At 25.7% G+C, this 20,004-nt stretch overlaps 2 protein-coding genes across 3 annotated transcripts; one reads left to right on the forward strand and one right to left on the reverse strand.

Moving 5' to 3' along the window:
• Nucleotides 1–1,492: 1,492 nt before the first annotated feature.
• Nucleotides 1,493–3,475, reverse strand: LOC100168002 (putative adenosylhomocysteinase 3). The gene is made up of 3 exons (XM_029486641.1): nucleotides 3,039–3,475; nucleotides 2,887–2,968; nucleotides 1,493–1,718 (listed from the first exon to the last, which is right to left on the reverse strand). The coding sequence occupies exons 1-3, from the start codon at nucleotides 3,090–3,092 to the stop codon at nucleotides 1,549–1,551; spliced, it is 306 nt and encodes a 101-aa protein (XP_029342501.1). The 5' UTR covers nucleotides 3,093–3,475; the 3' UTR covers nucleotides 1,493–1,548.
• An 801-nt stretch (nucleotides 3,476–4,276) lies between these two features.
• On the forward strand, nucleotides 4,277–13,160 carry LOC100161157 (cysteine-rich with EGF-like domain protein 2). Of its 2 annotated transcripts, XM_001945833.4 has the most exons (9): nucleotides 4,397–4,572; nucleotides 8,969–9,112; nucleotides 9,181–9,327; nucleotides 9,395–9,583; nucleotides 9,659–9,830; nucleotides 10,459–10,596; nucleotides 10,659–10,754; nucleotides 10,920–10,956; nucleotides 12,772–13,153. In XM_001945833.4, the coding sequence occupies exons 2-9, from the start codon at nucleotides 8,981–8,983 to the stop codon at nucleotides 12,794–12,796; spliced, it is 936 nt and encodes a 311-aa protein (XP_001945868.1). In that variant the 5' UTR covers nucleotides 4,397–4,572; nucleotides 8,969–8,980; the 3' UTR covers nucleotides 12,797–13,153. The 2 variants fall into 2 exon arrangements, with proteins under 2 accessions (XP_008188206.1, XP_001945868.1); XM_008189984.3 differs by lacking the exon at nucleotides 10,920–10,956 and having other exon boundaries at nucleotides 4,277–4,572; nucleotides 12,772–13,160.
• Nucleotides 13,161–20,004: the final 6,844 nt, after the last annotated feature.

Consider the following 20,004-nt stretch of genomic DNA (forward strand, 5'->3'; position numbering starts at 1 on the left):
CGATAATTTATTGGCTCCATACGTTTTATCGGTTATATTATTAATAGATAAATATTAAGAATCTTTGCACAAACCTTTATTTATATTATTATATTGATAGTATAAATATGTTAATAACAGAAGATATATTTAATATTCATTGATTTAATTTTATCGAACAAATAAAATTTCCCAAATTGATCCAAAATCGGGCCTATAAGTTAATAAATCAATGATTATTAACGGTCGATAACTTATTGATTCAAGAAGGTATTATGGCTTTGTGCAACATACTTTAATTTTTATTGATTCAATAACTCAATTTATTGAACCAATATATTATGTTTGTGCAACCGGGCCTTAATCTTTTTTTGTTTTATATACATTTTTGAATCACCATAACATCGAAGACATATAATTCATTACTAAATGAATGGTAAAATTTTTGCTTATTTATAGTTTTTAAAATATCTCAGGTTGTGTAATAAAATAAAACTCATGAACCAATATTATGTTACAAAGGCGACAACACAATATGTCAATACACCCATGGTTGTAAGCCGGTGAGTTGCGTAACATTGTGAAGTGTGTCACCTAACATTTATTTTTTCTTGGATTTTTAAGTTATTTGGTTTAGTTGTTTAGTTTTAATAATTGAAATAGTGGCATGATAAACAAAGTTTTATGACGCCTAGGCGTCATGATATACATATTTTGAGTGGGTGGCCAACCACTCAAAAATACATTATGATAAGCAATAACATAAAACAAAAATTATTTTTATGGTCGCATTATATATGATATTAAGAGGATATCGCACCCGTATGCATGTGTTGTCTCTGTCTTACAAATATACATCCGAGAAAGCTATAGTCATAAGTCATAACTAAGAAACTAAATTTTCACCACATAAAAATGAGAACTTTGGCTGAGCAATATCGTTTTTATATTTTTGATATTACTTATAAAAAGTTCTTATTGTTTCAAAATCTATTATATTTGTGTTTTTCAAACTTAAATAACTTTTTTTTAAATTCCAATACCGAAAAAAATAAAAATGAAATTATACAACCAACAATTCTCCTTTTTATATGGTGAAAAAGTTGTTTATTAGTTATGACTTTTGCATTCTCTGTTCTTTCCCGCACCAAAACAGTTTTTGTTATACCGTATGTGTGAAAGTAGGATACAACATATTATGCGAGTGCGATGTCCTCTTAAGAGTGGAATATGAAGTCGTAAAAAATATTGAGAACCATTGAAATATACAGTCAATAATAGTACAGAAACCTTAATTTGTCCATTTCTATTAGGCGAAATAATCATTTGTGAAAAATACATATTGTGAGGTAGTGGTGGACAGTAGCTATAAAAATATTGAGATATAAACTGGGTTTTTTGTTAGTATAAATATAAAATATTAATGATACAGAATATAAAAAAGTATAATTTAATAATGTAGGGCAGATATTAAACTAAATTGTCCACTAGAGTATGTCATTTATGTGATGAATACCAAAGATTTTAATGTATAAATAAATGACAATTAAAAATATTTTTAATTATTATCTAGCTTATATAATATGCATAACTATATTGTTCATTACCTTGTTCAGCAAATTCAATTTCACGCCTTCCAAAGTCTTTGAGCCTAATATCTTTAATGCAAAAATCACTAAATCCAGAACTATTTTGTTGTTTTTTAGACCTAACTGGAGTATCATCTTCAGACAAGCTTGCTGTAAAAATATATAAAGTATTTAATTAAATTAAATAATTAGGTTAAGAATATTTTAAGAAGTATATTTTAATGATAATTAAGTAATACAAAATAATTTAATAGGTATGCTTCATTAAAATAAATAAGTACTAAAACAGCTAAATATCAATGATTAGTTATTTTAAACATAAAATAGTAGGTAATTGTATTATAAATAAAAAAAGTATTTGTATGGCTGTGCACATATGTTAGGAATAGCACTGATAATATAGACATTATTCAAACAGGATAGAAAATGTAAGAAATTAAAAATGTAGGAATTATGTTATTTTGTTTTAAGAGAATGTTTTAAGAGCATGATTTATTTTTTCTACTAGATGCATAAACATAACATACCATAGGCAATTTGGGTTTAGAAGAACCAATTTTGTGTTGTTAGCTTTAATATCAAATTGAATTGACTAATTATCAAACTTAAGAACATAATCAGTGTTTATACATTGGCATTTTTACTAATATTATATTTAAATTGTAATATTCTACATGTTCATATTTTGCAAAAAAATTTAAATATTGTAAAAATAAGGCCATCGTATAAACTCATATAATGTTTCTACCTTAGGTTTGATAATTTGTCAATTCATTCAAATATTCAAGTTAACTTAAGATAAGTTCTGCTGTACTTAAATTTGTTATGTTGTGCTTGGGTCAAAAAGAAAATGTGCTGACATCCTATTAAACTTAAATTGTTTTAGTTTTTTTGCTTAGATTATTGTAAGTAAAATAAAAATAATTCTTATATTAAGTACTTTTACACAATTTTTATGAAGACAACAGATTTTTTATTTATAATTTTAAATAGGTAGGTACCTAATAGGTATAATCACATATATTATATATTATTTACAACATACCCAATATTTTATTTTTATAATTTATCAATAAGTACTTATCTAGGTCATGTTTTATGTTTATTACTAACGCAAATTTCCAATGGATGTAAATTATACATAACATTATATGTCTTATATTAATTTTAATTGTATTAAATATTTTAAAGAATTGTAAACTCATAAAAGTTACGATTTATATTAGTTTATAAAAGCACAGTAAGAAAAAAATTGTCATAAAATTAATACCTACATTAATAGACGGAAAAAAAATATTAAGCCATAAAAAATATTTACCAGAACTACATGAATCTGTTGAACATGTAGACACAGACCTAGGTCTGTAGCTCTTATAGGGCATTTTTGCAGCAGTGATTTTCTAGAAATAAAATACATTTTAAATGCTGTACCTAAAACTATAGAATGGGCAAAATAAAGCTAATTCTTACCTCATTTCTGGCGTCCGATGATGTAAATGAAGTTTCTTTGCCGTTCATAGACATTTTCACGATTTTGACTAGGTATAGTTAAACCTCAAAGGAAGATTTTACTAGTAAAACCCAAATCACCAGCAGACTGCTGTCATTGAAATAGGTGAAATTGGGATATTTATTTTATACAAAACGTTATTATAATAATGAAAATTAAAACTGACTGAGCATTACCAATTGACGAATAATTATTCAAATTGTTTAAAATTGTGTGTTGCGTTAATTGATTGGGCGGAAGATATTATAGATAATAATTGCTCTATTGTTCGTGTTTTTTTGTTTTCGTTCGACTATACGTGACAACACGATAATAAAACAATAATATTATTATTAAACCATCGATGCGTATCCCCCCTGGATATCCAAACAGTCTGCCAAAATTAACCGAATCGCAGAAAAAAAATATTTTGCAAATTAAAGAAGTAGTAACGAATTATGTGTATTGCGTGGAAATTACCATGATAATAATATTACTAAATTACCCTATTCAACCACTGACGACCCCCCAACTGCAAAACGAAAGATATTACTGATTATACATTTGATGCATACCCGCATTAATCACACACAGGCACACACATGGACGTTGCGACGTACCGAAGCGATCCTAATTCGCAATTATTAACAGTCGAGATTCGAGATGTTATAAAATTATAATAATGATTAATAAAGTAGACACGCACGGGACAGCAACTCTTTTAAGGTAAGGCCAGATATGAATGATACATTGATACGATACGTCGATAAAGTATTAATGATGTGTAAAATGTGTCGACGAATACAGAAACCATCAAGTTACCGAATATGCGTTTGGTCACCACTGAACGAGACGTGGCTGAGTGATAAAAATCATGATGACGACTTATCACTATACACCTTAACCAACGTTATCGAGTAGTGGTTTTACGGAAAACAAATTTATTGAACAGTTAGCGCTATCGAATAGTGAATGTGTTTAATATTATTAGGAATGGTACTAGCCGTTCAAACTGCTAACAAAGCTGTGCCAACTACCGGACTATTTGACTATTGACTATAGTACCTAAATACGTCCTGATGAATAATAATTAATATAATAATTATTAGTAAGTAATATGTAATAAGTAATAACTGAACAGGTAAAACTACTATCGAATATATTTGACTAATCGATATTTTAAAGTCAAAGTAGTTAAACAGATCGGTAGTACTCGACACAGTGTCTGTACGGTGTTTGGTCTTTCCCTCCCCATTCGTCTACGCTTTCCACTCGAACCGTCATACGTTATCAGTACCGGTCTGGTTGGACCACGTAAATATTCTCGCGGTGCAAGTCGGAATAATAGATGGGGTTTTGTGTTTTGAAAATCACTATGCGCTTTCCACGTTCTGATCGAGTGTTTTAAATATTATTATTATTATTCAAGAGGCACCACACTTGCCATTACACGCCCAACCGTTTTTTCCATCATCTCGTCCCGAACATTTTCAGGATTTCTACAAACCATAGTGGGTAAGTACTACACTAGTTTAGTATTATCATTGTTATTTTTATACAGATATATTGTTGACATTGGTACTTATATAACACAGGCATCATAACAAATCCTTTTTAAAAAAAAAGTTACTTGTTTAAATGTTAGAATTGAGTAGGTATAGATACTATCTATACTCGATGATATTAGTGTTATGTCCTATAGCCAGTCGAACAACCACAGGAAAGGTTCAGAGGTTACAACCTCCTTCCCCTAATTTTTTTTTAACCATAGGTATAGAAACAATAGTACATTATTATCAATTTGAACAAAATTAAGAAAGGATTTTACAGTTTGTGAAAGGTATAAGTTGTAATTTGTAAAGTACTGGTTGATGTATTGTTTGGTATGTATCTCATACCAATTGTCTATCTAAAGTTTTTTATTGTTGCCCGAAATGCTTTTTAATCACTGCATTTTAATCACTAATAATTCACAATGCACTAAAAAAACAACAAATATGCACTTAAAATATGCTCTAAAAAGTTTATAATATGACTTTGGTACTTAAATTATAAAATTAATATGAAAACAAAAATATAAAAAGAGGTAGTTTGATTATTTACTTTATAAAAACTTCAAAAATTACTCATTAGCTATTTACACTCCCTGCTGCACGTATTGTAGTGTTATCATCTCACTTTATATCCCTGATTGCTCTAATTTGTACTGAATATTTTGAGAAAATATATTCAACTAACACCCTAGTGTTGAGTTTTAATTACTTGATTACAACATAACTTCTGCTTGTATTATTAATGTCAAATCATTTTGAAAGATAAGTTAACGTCGGGGTTAACATGTGAATTTTATTAATGTTACCATATTTATAATTTAAAAATGTTATCCTTGATTACTGTATACTTATGTCTTTTATAACTCTTTATTTGTTCAAGTTATGCAAAATAACTGCCCTATTTTGCCTATTAAATTGTGTCTCCCATCACTTAATGAAATATAGGTACACTTATAAAAAAAAATCCATGTATAAGACATTTGTTATTTTCATAAAAAAATAATGAAACGAGTATTTTTAAATTTTAGTTTTTGGTCTAATCATTAAAAAAAGCAGGTTTATAATGTTATAATATACATTGTTTGTATATCATTACCCAATTATCTTATTTTTTTATCTGCTTGTAAATACAGTTAGGTCTCACTAACAATTTCACAGTATTTTGCTCCATCAATTGTGAAATGTACTCACTTCAAAATTGTTTACGATACTACCTATTTAGCTTAATTTTTTTGTCAGGCACCTAACAAAGTCCAAGAAATTGCAAACGTTTTCAGAGAACAAGATTATTATGCAATCCAATTTTGGTATTAACTAAGTAGTTCTAATAATCAACATTTTGTTTATTTGATTGTCTACAAATTAATCATTGAGTATGTAATATTAGTATCTACCCTATTCAATATTTAATGATATCAACAAATCATAAAATATGCAACTAATAAACTGTATGAACCATTATTATTAAAAACAAATTAATTACATTAGTTTTAAGTTTTTATTCTTAATTTACCCTTAGTTGCAGACTACTAGCTATTAGCTAGTAAAAATAAAATCAATCATACAATTTTATTTTAGCAAATTTTGAAAATGAATAACTTATCGTTTGTCAGTTCCAACTTTTAAAGTGTAAACAATTTACTACATTCACAAGCTTTTTAAAAACATTTGCATTTTTTGTTTTTTTATATCATTGATAGGCTAACCATTGGTTATGAATTCTATAGATCGCTCACTGCGGATCAAAATATGTTTTGCTAAATTTACTAATGATCCTGGTGTTATTATGCAGAAGTGACTAGGCGGCCAGGTTATTAGATACACCGCCTTGTCAGTTCTGGCGCAGTGAACAATCTTAGGTAGTATTTATAATCAATGGTACCTATAACATAAATATTAGTAAAACAACATGACATTTTACAATTTTTAATCTAGTCACTTTTCAGGTGGATACATACTTAAAGTTAATATGTAAGCTTATATAATTAATTTTTATTCAATAACTATTGAATAACTTTTATGTTTTTTTTTTTAACTTTTTAAAACTTTTTCAAATAACTTTTTATATAAAACTAAATACAAAACATACATAATGATATTATTCTTATGTGAATTTTTTATTTGAAAATAAAACTCTTTAAACATGAATATTTTCATTTAAAAAAGAACTGTGGACATCTTATAGATGGTTTACTTATACTAATAAACTAATTTAACCTAATCAGAGCCGGGCATATGAATTTTCTGGATGCTACAAAACTAGCATCCTTTTCTGTAAGATTGGTATAAATAATCAGATATTAAAAAAAAAAGTACACCATACATTGCAAAAAATAGATCCATTTTGCATGTTTTATTGGTTACATCTTGATCTTTTACTTGTTATTGTTGCCTTATTTTTTTTTTATTGATTCCCACTTTTTTTATTTTATATTGTTATTACTTATTAGGTAGTTTATTGTTTAAAAAAAAAACTAAAATGTTAACTATGTATATTATTATATTTTTTTTCTACATAACCCTCAACATTTGTAGGAATACTGAACTATCTAAAAATATTGAATGGTTTTTCATTGTATTCTATTTGAGGAAGTTTGATATTTTCTATTTTTATCCTACCGGTTACGAATACAGTGAAATGGAAAATCTACTTAGGAAAAAATTACTGGTAAAGAACTCCGCCAAGATAAGTATCTTTTTAGGGGTCGACTGTCACTAAAGTTTATTTAATAAACTAACGTTTTAATCTTTATTCAAAAATATTTTATAATATTATAAATTTATTTTATATATAATCAATACGTTATAATAAAAAAAAACTATAATTTTTTTGCTCCAAATAATAATTCAAGAAAAACCAATATACTAAATTGTTGAGCCCTAGGGTCTATGTGACATATGTGTAAATCTACCACTGAATATTATATAATATTTATATCCATTTTGATATTACTAGAATTATTATTAGCTTGTAACATTGCTCTTGTATCAATATGTTCAAATTATGGTTGGACTATATTTTTCTTATTGAGATTGATAAGAGTAAATACAGTATGTAACTTAACCATAACTTAACTAATTCTTTAATATAACATAAAAATGTTTAGCTTTTTTAAAAGCTTTGTTATTATTACATAATATACATTATTCCCCTTATGTTCTATTTTTTCTAATTTTGTTGTAATAAATATGTATAAATATTATACCGGTTGTGTTAATATATTATGATCACTAATTTTTTTAATAATTATTAGATAAAAGTTTTTAACTATCATTAAGTATTAAGTAGTACCTAATTTAAATATATGGAAATATGTAACCATGCATAACAAATTAAATTGCACATATAGTAAGTTACACCTATTATAATCGGTTTTATAATGCATATCAATATTTTCTACATCAATTACATCCAATAATTGAATTTTCATCTTTTATACATATAAGAATAAAATAAAGAAAACTTTTTTGTGTTGCAGCATATTCTATATCCTACTTATTTATGTGTATAAAATATAGTTAAATAACAATAAATTAATAATTGCATCTTTATTTTAACTGTTAAAAGTGTAGTTGTTTAAAAATTTAACAGTCACCATTTTTCAGCACAAACATGTTTTTACACTGAAAATGCAATATGTTTTAATTTGTTATGATTTATTATGTTACATAATTTATTGAAGCGTTTGGAATGAGTTAATTATTAATGTGTTATTAGATATTAGTAAAATATATATGTGTGCAAATGTATATGTGTCATTTTTCGCTTTATTTAAGTTCTACAAGTTCCAAATTAAGTTGTTTTTTATATTGCAGTGGTAGCCAAACCGCGGCTCCCTTCATAACATTTTTACAAACATAATAATAATTTTATTTTTACTGCCCCAACAGTGATGACAGACAAAAAAAAAATTTTTTTCAAAAACACATCATTGTAAAATCAATACATTTATTGCTCCGCTCAGAATCTCAAATGATACTAGGTTAAAGCGTTTTATCTATGTTACGTGTTGGTCAAGAGAAAAGAAAAATATTACGTTGACACTCACTTAAGCTCTAAAATTAGACCTCTTTGAAATGAATCATATTTTTGTTCTAATTTAACTGTATCCTAAATATTAAAAAAAAAAAAAAATTGTATAATTGTTTATATTTGTGTAAGCTAACTTATGCATTTTTAAATTATATTAAATGTTAATAGTAATTGCAGTGTTTTTTTTTTTTTGATGGAATGATTATGTTATGAAAACAATCTGAAAGTTTATGAAAATGATTTACTTCATACTTAAATATTATACTTAATTCTAGTTATCATTTAACAATTTAAATCATTTATTATTTTTTATATATGATTTCAGATACTATTGATAATGCACTTACTGTTATTGCTCCCATTCTTTCAATTATTACATGGTTTGGATGTTTCTAATTTTGTTCCAAAAGTTTCTGCTGATATATCACCTTGCAAAAGTTGTAAAATATTAGTTCAATCGTTTGAGAAGGTAATAAATGTATAAATCAAAATTGTGCTCGTGTGTGTAGATGTTTAAAAATAATTTACATTTTTTAGGGTCTTGAAAAAACAAAAAATGGTCACTTTGGTGGTGGAAATACAGCATGGGAAGAGAAAAATTTATTGACTTACGCAAAAAGTGAAGTGAGATTTGTGGAAATCCATGATTCATTATGTACTGAAATATCTCGTGACCAAGATATGGTAAAATTAAATAATTACCCAAACTTTTGATCTATTTCCAAGTTACAAAACATATTTTGTCTTATAGTGTTTTTATTTGTCGAGTGAATACGAACATCATTTAAAAGAATGGTGGACAGATGGCCGTCAAGAAGATCTATTCCAATGGTTTTGCGTTGACAAATTAAAAGTATGTTGCCCACCAAAACATTATGGTCCTGATTGTTTACCATGTAAAGGTTATCCAAATGTTTGTAATTCTCATGGAACTTGCAAGGTAATAATAAAATACTTACTAGCCTTTATTATTTAATAAATATTAATATTTTTAATGAAATCTATTCTATTTCAGGGTGATGGAACTCGAAAAGGCAATGGGTCATGCAAATGTAAAAACGGTTACGAAGGTACCAACTGTGATCATTGTGCAAATAATTATTTTGCCATACAGAAAAATAATACTTTTACCTGTGAAGAATGCCATAAATCATGCAAAGATAGCTGTACAGATTCAGGGCCAAAAGGTATACTAAATTAATTATACTATTAATAAACGTTTTATTTAAATTAATAAATTAATTAACAAATTATATAATTATTGACAAAAAAAACTTAACAATTCTTGTGCTTAGATTTGTTGCACATAAATAGGTAATATTATCTAACTTGAATACATTTCAGACATTATCACACCACACTATTTATAATATATATTTTTTATTTTGTATAAACATTGCTCATTTTTGCATGCTACTGTAGTCTTGAATCTAAATTACATATTTGATTGAAAATAATATTATTTTAATTTACTATAATATCTATACTAATCATCAATATATTATACCGTCGTTGAAATTGGGGAAATGGTTGTATACTATAATATAGTCTATGTCATTTTTCAAGTCTTAGACTATCTAGTAGTTTCATCTTATATCAATGAATTGAATAAAAAAAATATCCATTTTTGGATAAAAATTGAATTTAGATTAAATACTCAATCAAGTTACAAAATTCAAATTAATTATTACTTTAATATTGTATCATTAAAAATAGTAAAACTATAGGTTGTTAATTTAATTTTTTTGATCAAAATTTGAATAACTTATTTCATTTATGTTTAATTTAAAATAATATATATATTTATATATACAGGTTGTGATGAATGTAAAGATGGATGGGTGTACATGGGTGAAGGTGAAGGTTGTGTGGATGTTGATGAGTGTTTGGAACAAGACGTTTGTACTTCACAACAATTTTGTATTAATAATGATGGCTCATATTCTTGTTTGAGTAAGTACCATAATGTAAATTTATTAATTTTGTATGTTTTATTTGAATTTATTTATCTACAGGTTGTGATCCATCATGTACAGATTGTTATGGTGATGGAAATGATATGTGCTTTAATTGCGCTGCAGGATACATCATGAAAGACAAAAAATGCATAGGTAGTTTTTTATTCTTATTTAAATTTTGTATTTTCTGGGAGTATTTTAAATTGATTAATTTATTACGAGCTTATGCACGTTTAAGAATCATTAATTACTCAATTATTGCATGTGTAATACTCTAATGCTTTAGTAATGATTGTTTGCACGATTTTTAAATTGTAGATGCTAGTGAAGGCTATGAAGTCGAAGAGAAAACTGAGTAAGTTGTGTTTTTGTTCTTTTAGATCAATGGTTAATAGTTTAGTGACCAAAAATTCTAAAAGTTTGTAAATAATACCAACTCCCATTTACCTAAATTTGTTGTGGAAATAACGTATATGAAAAAGTTTTTATTCACATCTACTTAAATATAATTTTTTTATGTATATCTTTTTGCATAATTCAATCATACATAAACTACACTTAATTTTATTGATAATACTAAGAACTGTGAACAACCTGATTGTATAATATATTAAAAAATAGTTTTATTTAACATCAAGTAATTACAATACAACACTTGTCACAGAATACTATGATAAGTTTATTGAATTTTCCCTCATTTTGTCAACAATTTTCCTACTTCTACTCTAGTCCTATTGAATTAATTTCTTATTCTGTCTTTCCTGTTCACTTTTATATCTTACATCTCACTGCCCAAAATCCATATACTATAACTAGCCTCACAAGTCACAACTACTTTATAAAATTTATCAATCTCAACGTCACCCTCTTGTCCCATACAATACTTGACACTTCTCTCCACACAATCTTATTTCTGACATCATCCTCAAAACCACTAATCTCAACACATTGAGTGCCACATAGATTTGGCGCGCGTTGCCCAAGAATCCACGCCAAATCGGTCCCGCAATTACGTTGGCCTTTTAGTGTTGACGTCGGTTGTTTTTTCGCTACATACCTATTTGTTATTATTCTTTAGTATTTGAATGATTAATATCCAATAAGAAAATGTACAAATATCTTATATCTGTAGCAATGAATAATAAATTGTTTACGAATTAAAACAAAATAATATTATGATAATATATTAAGTTTCTTGTATTATTTTTGTTTATATATAAGTAAAATAATTAAAAAAATATATATAATTAAAAACATTAATAACGGTATATTATAAGAATAATGAATAAATATAATAACTATAGCTATAAATATAAACAATTGTCGTCACTATCGATTATTTCCCAGAAAAAAATAACCATAACTTTGCTAAAAATAAACAATAATAAAATCTTAATACACCGTTGAAAAATTAACACTTCACTGATTTACCACAAATAAAAACAGAAGCATTGCTCTGATAACCGAGTAAATTATAAAGCTATAAATATGGCTATACAAATTGTCGACCCTGCGACAGTTGTAGACTACAAATCAACTGTGGCACTCAACGTGTTAATAACGTGAACATATTCGCCTCATACACTACATCATCCCCCATCTTTATCACATCTTTTCTAGATAACTTCCTCCAAAATTATACACAATTGAATTATTTCTTATTTAAATATTTATAGAATCATAAATTAATGTTGAATAATTATCCATTCTTAATTAAAATGATGATTGACCTTAACTCTTACATGATTTAGCAATCATGTTTTTCATTGTCTTAAAGAATTTCTAATAGCAGTTACTTTATACACCAATTTTTTATAAGATATTTCTACTATAATGAATAAAATCTGTATTTTTTGAAAGAAATGTTTAAAAATCTATTTTATAAGGTTTATAATAATTTTATTTTTCTGAAATTTTTTTATAGATAGAACTTACCAACTAATATTTTATTAATAATTGTCCACTGTGCATTCTGTAATAATTAATAACCACTTATGTAAATATTTTTTTTATTTATAGCATTCACTTTTATTAAGTTATTTTAAGTTTACCTCTATTAGAATTTTACTTTTAAATTATAATTAAAACTTTTTATAAATTTTGTTGACCTTGTTATAATAATTATTTTCTTTTGACAACAAAATCCTAAAATATTATTATTTTGTTCTAGTGGACACCAAATGGAAGAGCTCTGATCAATCTCGTTATCTGACATATGGTGGTCTAGGAATAGCAACAATAATTATTTTCAGAATGAATACAACTATTGCAAGTATTGTTGGAGCATTCATAGCAGTTTACATTATGGTAGCTGAATATATAATGAATGAATTATATAAGTAATGAAATAGAGATTAATATCATAAGCAATGTTTTCTTCCATTACCTGTATTAAATATTATATACTAAGTAGTTTTCGATATTCGTCCAATTCTAATCCAACTGAAGAATAATGAATTTAGAATAGCGATTAGTGCTGAAATATTGCAGTTTATTTATTGGCTAAATTATTTTTTTAATTATGGTTAGGTAAGTAGTATACAGTACCAAAAAAAAAAACCCGAAATTATTTATAAAAGCCTGACTAATTTATATAAACATAGAATTATTTCTTATTACGTATTTATTAGATTATTAAATTCAAAAATTACGACCATAGACAAAACACTCAATTATAAATTATGTAAAATATAATTAGTTTATTTTTTAAGATAATTGACTAATATATTATCGAGTAACCATGAGACTATTATAATTAATTTTTTTGAATATTATAAATGTAATAATTTCATAAAATTCAAAAATGTGTTGCCATTATCTATTGAATACACAATAAAACATAATCTTGCTTTTCATATTTTAACTTAATGGTTATATTAGAGTATTATGGTCTAGGAATTTTAAAACAATGTACTAGCATACTAGACATTTTTCATGTTTTAGTTTAGAGAGTAATAGCATTAAGTATTAGTTTCAAATGTAGAACACAATTACCATAACAATTTAGCCAAAATCCCATAGTTAAATATATGATATATAATATAATATTTTATTATTATTAAATCAATACATTCAGTCCTGACCTTTTTGATTTTAACCAAAAGTGCCTAATATTAAAGAGGAAAAATGGTGGTCCAATTATTAATACTAACCTGGCTAATACTCTTTTCAAATGTATTATCCCTTCTATTAGAATTATTTTATACTATAGATGCAATACATACAACTAAATTAAATGTTGATATCATTACTATTGTTTCAAAAGGTTTACTGTTTAAACAAAATAATATAACTGCTCAAAACCTTTTTTGTTTATACTATAAATTTTTCCATCCATGTAGCTTAACTATTTTCTGGAGGCTTTTATAATAGTTATACTCGAGACAATAATATTTAAATATTCATGAGCATGGAGAATAGTTTTTCTTTAGTGTGTATATAATACTAAATGGCAACACAAATGTTTACCAAAATACAACCTATCAAGACCATATTACCAATATAACCAATATTAAATACAATGATCCTTTAATTAGTTTAACTTTTAATTTTGTCTATGAAAAATATTTGCAAACCATTTTATTTTCTAATTTATTAACTAAATTAAATATTTTACAGTTGTGTTATTTTTTATCATTACATTTGGCTTATTAATTGTTAACTGTACAATCTATATATTTAAATTAATTAGATAAGTTTATTTACTTTGTGATATTCTTTATCCTTAAAATTATAGTATTATAAAAAAAATTATTTTTTAAGCAAACGAGGCTGACTAGTATTACTTTATATTTCTTAAAAAAATAAAAAAAACGCTTTAGTTGTCTAGAATTTGTGATTATCACTTAATCTAGTACAGTTTTAAGTACACCAATTTTATGAAATATAGTTGTACCCCATTGTAATTAAACAAAAAATATATATATATAATAAAATATTCGAAATTCTACATATTATTGTGTATTTCCTTAATCCATCACACTGATGTATTCCTGTATTTAACTAGAAACATAAATCATTCAATTATTGAAATACCTAGATTATGATAGTCCATTCCTACTTATTCCAATATGATCTGGAGAATGTTACAGTGTTTCTTACTCCTTAAATGTTCAAAGTTTTTTGATATTGTTAAAGACAATTAAAGTTGTTACATTTAATAACATGTTTCATACTGTCATGTAAATAGAAATGTGACTAACTTTATAATTTTATTGTTATAAAAGATATATGATGAGTGAAGAGTCTAGTTTTGTTATAGGTATATTAAGCTTGAACTATGACTGTCTGAATTGATCAATGATTGCTTAGCCAACAGGTATTGATAGCTTTGGGTATTTTAATTTTGTTTTTTTTATTTATTGTTTCCTGACTATTTGGACATATTATTGACGTAATATTCTTATTTTTCATTAATAATTGCAGCATTGCTTATTTATAGACTGTATTATTAAATAAGCAGTGCTGCCATAAATAGTGAAAAAATAAGAATATAAATAAGAATATACCGATAAACAGCGACCCTGGAGAATTTCCTATTTATTATATCGGACGTGTTTATATCATCTACCATAAGAGCCCATGTAAATTTTGTTTCCCATCTGTTTATTCTGTGGCTGGACTATTTTTTTTTAGATAATGGAGATGAGGTGGCTTCATAGGCTGTCGTGTCTGCTTTCTCGTTTCCAGGTATCTTGATACAACATATTGGGTTTTTCATTTCAGATATCCATTTCTAAATGTGTTGGACAAGATCATTCTTTGGGTAAGGTTTTTAAGTTGAACACACTTATTTACATAAAATAAAACCAAACAACAATTCGGCCTAACTAAGCAACACAGACTGAACGTTGGTAATCACAACATACGTTAAACGAAAATTTAAAAATATACTATAATAATAATTCATTATAAAATATATGGTTATAAATATATATATATAATAATTATATATATGTGTGTGTGTGTGTGTGTGTGTGACGTGTGTATGTATGTGTATATAGTGTGTAAAATACGTAGAATTACATTGAATAGTGGCGGTCGGCGGATCCGTTGTTCGATCGCCGCTCACCATGACGCGCCGTTTAACGAAAATGTCTCTTTTAAGATTTTTAATATTTAAAAAATTGATCGTCATATTCAAATTCTGATACTCACATCGCCTTAAACACATTTATACGTGAATTCAATTTCAAAAAGGTGGGTAAGTGGATGTCGCTCTGCTGTACAGTAAGTTGCAAGTGGGTCACATGGATGGTATTAAATTTGAATTCAATGATATAATATCACTGTATAAGAAAACTGAAAAACGATTCTCAGCGGAGACGGTATGTCAGTCTAGGTATAAGACAAATTATATACTTATATCTATGGTGTTGAAAAAAAATTGACCTGTACCTACCTATAATAAATTCAAAATTAATCATATCACAATATCAATTAGGTACTTATAACGCGTTATGCATCAACAACAAACCGTGATACTATCATAGATATATAATAGTATACTTTGGAAGTTTCAAATACCACAAATAATATTATACAATCACAACAAAATAACTGAAATAGTTATTCTAGGTTTTTAATATGTAATTTCATCCAAATTTGAACTTAAAATGATTATAGAAATAAACTGTGCTTATGTATTTTTTATATTTTTTGGTAACAGAATTAACTACCTACTTACGTGGAATCTTGTTTTAAATTTTCAATTCTTAGATATAAAAGTTGAACTTTTTATACATTTTTAGCTATGTACAAAATAATTATTCAAATTTAAATTTGATAAATTTTGTCAAAATTCGATCTTTAAATAAACACTGAAATATGCAGATAATAACTTTTAATTGAAGTCAATCTTTTTTGATTTCGACTTATTGTTCAATTTAACAAAATTAATAATTTAGGAATATTAAAAAAAAAAAAAACGTTTTCCATGTACCTATTTCTAACTCAAAATAATTTACAAATTTTCGTCATTTTTACGTATTTTTTGAATATTTAACTTTAGATGCTCATAAAAAAAATTGTGATTATGGATTTTTAATTTTTTTCATCTGCCTTTAAAACAATATAATAGGAACTTTCTATTAAATTTTCAAGCTTCTTAACCAACAAATAAAATTTTATTGATATTTAAAATAATATAGTTCTTCTTTGTAAGCCATAATTTCTTTGTACCTATAGTTCCTAGTGCTGTTCCATTTATCAAAAACAATATTCATGGGTTCGTGATTATTTTTTAGCCACAGTATATCGTTCTCAATAACTCCTAAATATCATGTTAATATTAAAAACTATTTAACTATTTTATAGGTAGGTACTAGGTACATGTATAAATAATACAATAATATATGAACCTTGATCAGCAATATTATCTAATATGTATGATACTCGCAGACTCATTTAAGACGACATTATTGTTTAATTTCCGAATATCTTTTCGAATAAGTTATATTGAAAATATCAAAACCGTTTTGATATTATTTTATTGACGGGTTTTTACTTTTTATTGATATCAATAAATAATATTGATTATGTGCCGCTTTTGGTTCGTGTTGTTCGATAATGGCACTCACGCTTCACGAAACGGAGTCGGCGGTACCAGGGTTGCATGTGATAGTCTCTACTCGTTCGTCAGTTTTGACATCGTCGATACGTGTCGTTCAATTAATAGCCATCACCGTAAACTGCTCAAAACTAGTCAGAATATTTTGAAAATTTTATAAAGTATAGGAATTGATAAAATAAACATAATATGGTATAAATCTCAAGTGTCTACAGTTATTCGTTTTTAAATTACAACAAAATAAAAAATCGCTAGGTACACGAGAAATCGAATGAATATCCAATGTTAACATTTTACCTTCAAACGATCATAAAAATTTAATTTAACTTTCTTGTAGACATTTTTTTTATGATAAAGGTAGACAAACTCATGAAGAATCTTGAATTATATTTTAAAATCTTAGATTTAAAAATAAAAATTATTATGAATTTCTAGCTCAAAAACATGTGCACATTTTCGTCATTTTTACGTATTCTATTCTCAATATTTGAACTTAAAATGCTTGTAAAAAAAAAAATTGTGACTGGATTTTTAATATTTATCAAATATCATTGCAATAATTAATTAGGAGCCTTGTATTAAATGTTCAAGATATTTTCCCCAACAAATATAATTTTATTGACATTCCTAGGAATAAAAACTAAAAAAATTTGAAACTGAAAATGTCCATAAACAGTTCAATACAAATCAAAATTATTTGAACATTTATCGTATATAGACAATGCTAATATAAACAACCAGTGAAAATTTCATATATCTACACCAAAAACCAAAATCAATATTGACGAAAACCGACTGCGTATAAATTTCCGATTTTCCTTAATTTTTTTTTGTTTTTGCTTTTGAAAATTACTGGGAATTTTAAATCTTGACCTCCCCAATGCACCAACAAAATTAAATAACACACATCATTGTAACATCCATCACTTCACTTAGAATTTAAAAATAAATAAATATCAAAATAAATTAGACATGTTCTCTAATAACAATGTTAAGGAATGAATATTAAACAAATTTGGAATATTATTGGATAGGTAGTTAATAAAAAACTAAAAAAGAAACAAAACCAATAGATACTAATAAATGATCCATAATAATTATTAATAATATCAATATTGAATATAATACCTAATTTATATAGGTACATATTACATAATAATAACTAGGCAGTAGGTAGGAAGGTACTTAGAATCCAAGTAAAATTAATTTATGAATAATAAATATAATATAAAACTATTACACATAAAAGGCAATTTAAAATGGTTTTAACTGTATTTATTGTCGCCATAATTTATCAATCATACCTACCTACATTTTCAATTTTTATTTTTTTATAACTAGGTACACCAAGGCATCTTTTTTTAAAAAATCAGAGGTCTTTAAAAATACAATACATAGTGGGTGAATACATGATAAATAATAATCAGTAAATAATACATACTTAAACACTTATTTTTGATACTAAACGGACATTTAAGAAATAAGAATATTAATGTACTATACCTCTATAGTCTATAATACTAGTATGTAACTATTGTAACTATTATACTTATTAAAAATAAATGGGTACATTTCATGAAAGAACAAATGATAAAATATTGTTGGGCGGTTGGCATAAAGATGTAAAATAACATAAGTGAGGAATCAATATTCAATAGTTACTGTTAAAATATTTTACTATTTTTTACTTGTGTTTCACTCAGTGGGGTCCTCAGGTTTTTAATAGAGGGGGAGGGAAATTGAATGCAATGTGGAGTTAATTCCCCCACTTCAATAACAATTGAATACACATTAAATCTCAATAAATATTAATTTTAGTGTATCTCCTATCTGAGAAAAATTAATAGTTAATAGTAGTATATAAAATATGTTAGAATCCTATTAATTAACAATTTATTGACTACCAATTCTTTTTTCAAGGATAATTGTAAAAAACTAAAAACTAAAATTTATGCACTAGTTTAACTAGTAAGTCACATTACTTGCTTATTATTCAAATTAAGAATAGATTGTAAATTTCTCATAAAAAAAAGAAAAAAGTCACATTATACCAAGAACTTTCTTAGATTCAATAACAAATTTCTCATAAATTTTAACACATTCAATGTTTTAAAAAAATAAGATAAATAACGAAGAATAATAAGACAAATTAGTAAATGTAATCCTTACTGCATGACAATACTCTCCAAGGAGTCAATTTAGTCAACAGCAAGGTGCACACAATTTAATAATCACATAAATATAATTGTTAAAGGCTATTTAAAAAAAATTAAGATTGTTTCAGTTTTGACTGCCACATTTTTAGTAAACAATAACAGTTTAAATTTCTAAGTTAAGATTGTATAAAAAAAGTTTTGAAACGGTTTATAATCAATAAAAAAAAAGTATAGTAGAAGACAGCAAACCAACAATTAATTATCAAACAATGCATAATGTTTGCTTAAAACTAACTTATATATAATACATATCATATTAACCAAGTTGATAATTTTATTGGTTTCTGTTTAACTACATGATGTTTAACTGTGCTGAAATAAATTGTAATAATCCATTTTTAAATTGATAATTACTAATAATAATATTGTTTTCAATGAATCTGAACTCTTTAATAATGAGTCAATTAGTTAAAAATTATTAATAAAGGGATGAATTAGAAAAACTTTAAATTTGTAATAAATCATTATTTTTTTAGAATTGTTGTTTATGTTTTTAACTAAAATATAAAAATTCCAATTTAAAAGTCTACCTAGCATTAAAAAAAATTCTATTTTAAAACATTATTTTTAAATGATGCCTGGGTTTAATTCATTTTGATGAAATGTATAGACACAAAAA

Source organism: Acyrthosiphon pisum, chromosome X (genome assembly GCF_005508785.2).
Source record: "Acyrthosiphon pisum isolate AL4f chromosome X, pea_aphid_22Mar2018_4r6ur, whole genome shotgun sequence".
NCBI classification, from domain to species: domain Eukaryota; kingdom Metazoa; phylum Arthropoda; class Insecta; order Hemiptera; family Aphididae; genus Acyrthosiphon; species Acyrthosiphon pisum.

Coding starts and splice junctions, on each gene's coding strand:
- LOC100161157 (XM_008189984.3), top strand. CDS start 8,981: ATGCACTTACTGTTATTGCTCCCATTCTTTCAATTATTACATGGTTTG. Junction 9,113..9,180: donor TAGTTCAATCGTTTGAGAAG/GTAATAAATGTA, acceptor TACATTTTTTAG/GGTCTTGAAAAAACAAAAAA. Junction 10,755..12,771: donor GAAAGACAAAAAATGCATAG/GTAGTTTTTTAT, acceptor ATTTTGTTCTAG/TGGACACCAAATGGAAGAGC.
- LOC100168002 (XM_029486641.1), bottom strand. CDS start 3,092: ATGTCTATGAACGGCAAAGAAACTTCATTTACATCATCGGACGCCAGA. Junction 2,969..3,038: donor CATCGGACGCCAGAAATGAG/GTAAGAATTAGC, acceptor TTTTATTTCTAG/AAAATCACTGCTGCAAAAAT. Junction 1,719..2,886: donor AACAGATTCATGTAGTTCTG/GTAAATATTTTT, acceptor ATATTTTTACAG/CAAGCTTGTCTGAAGATGAT.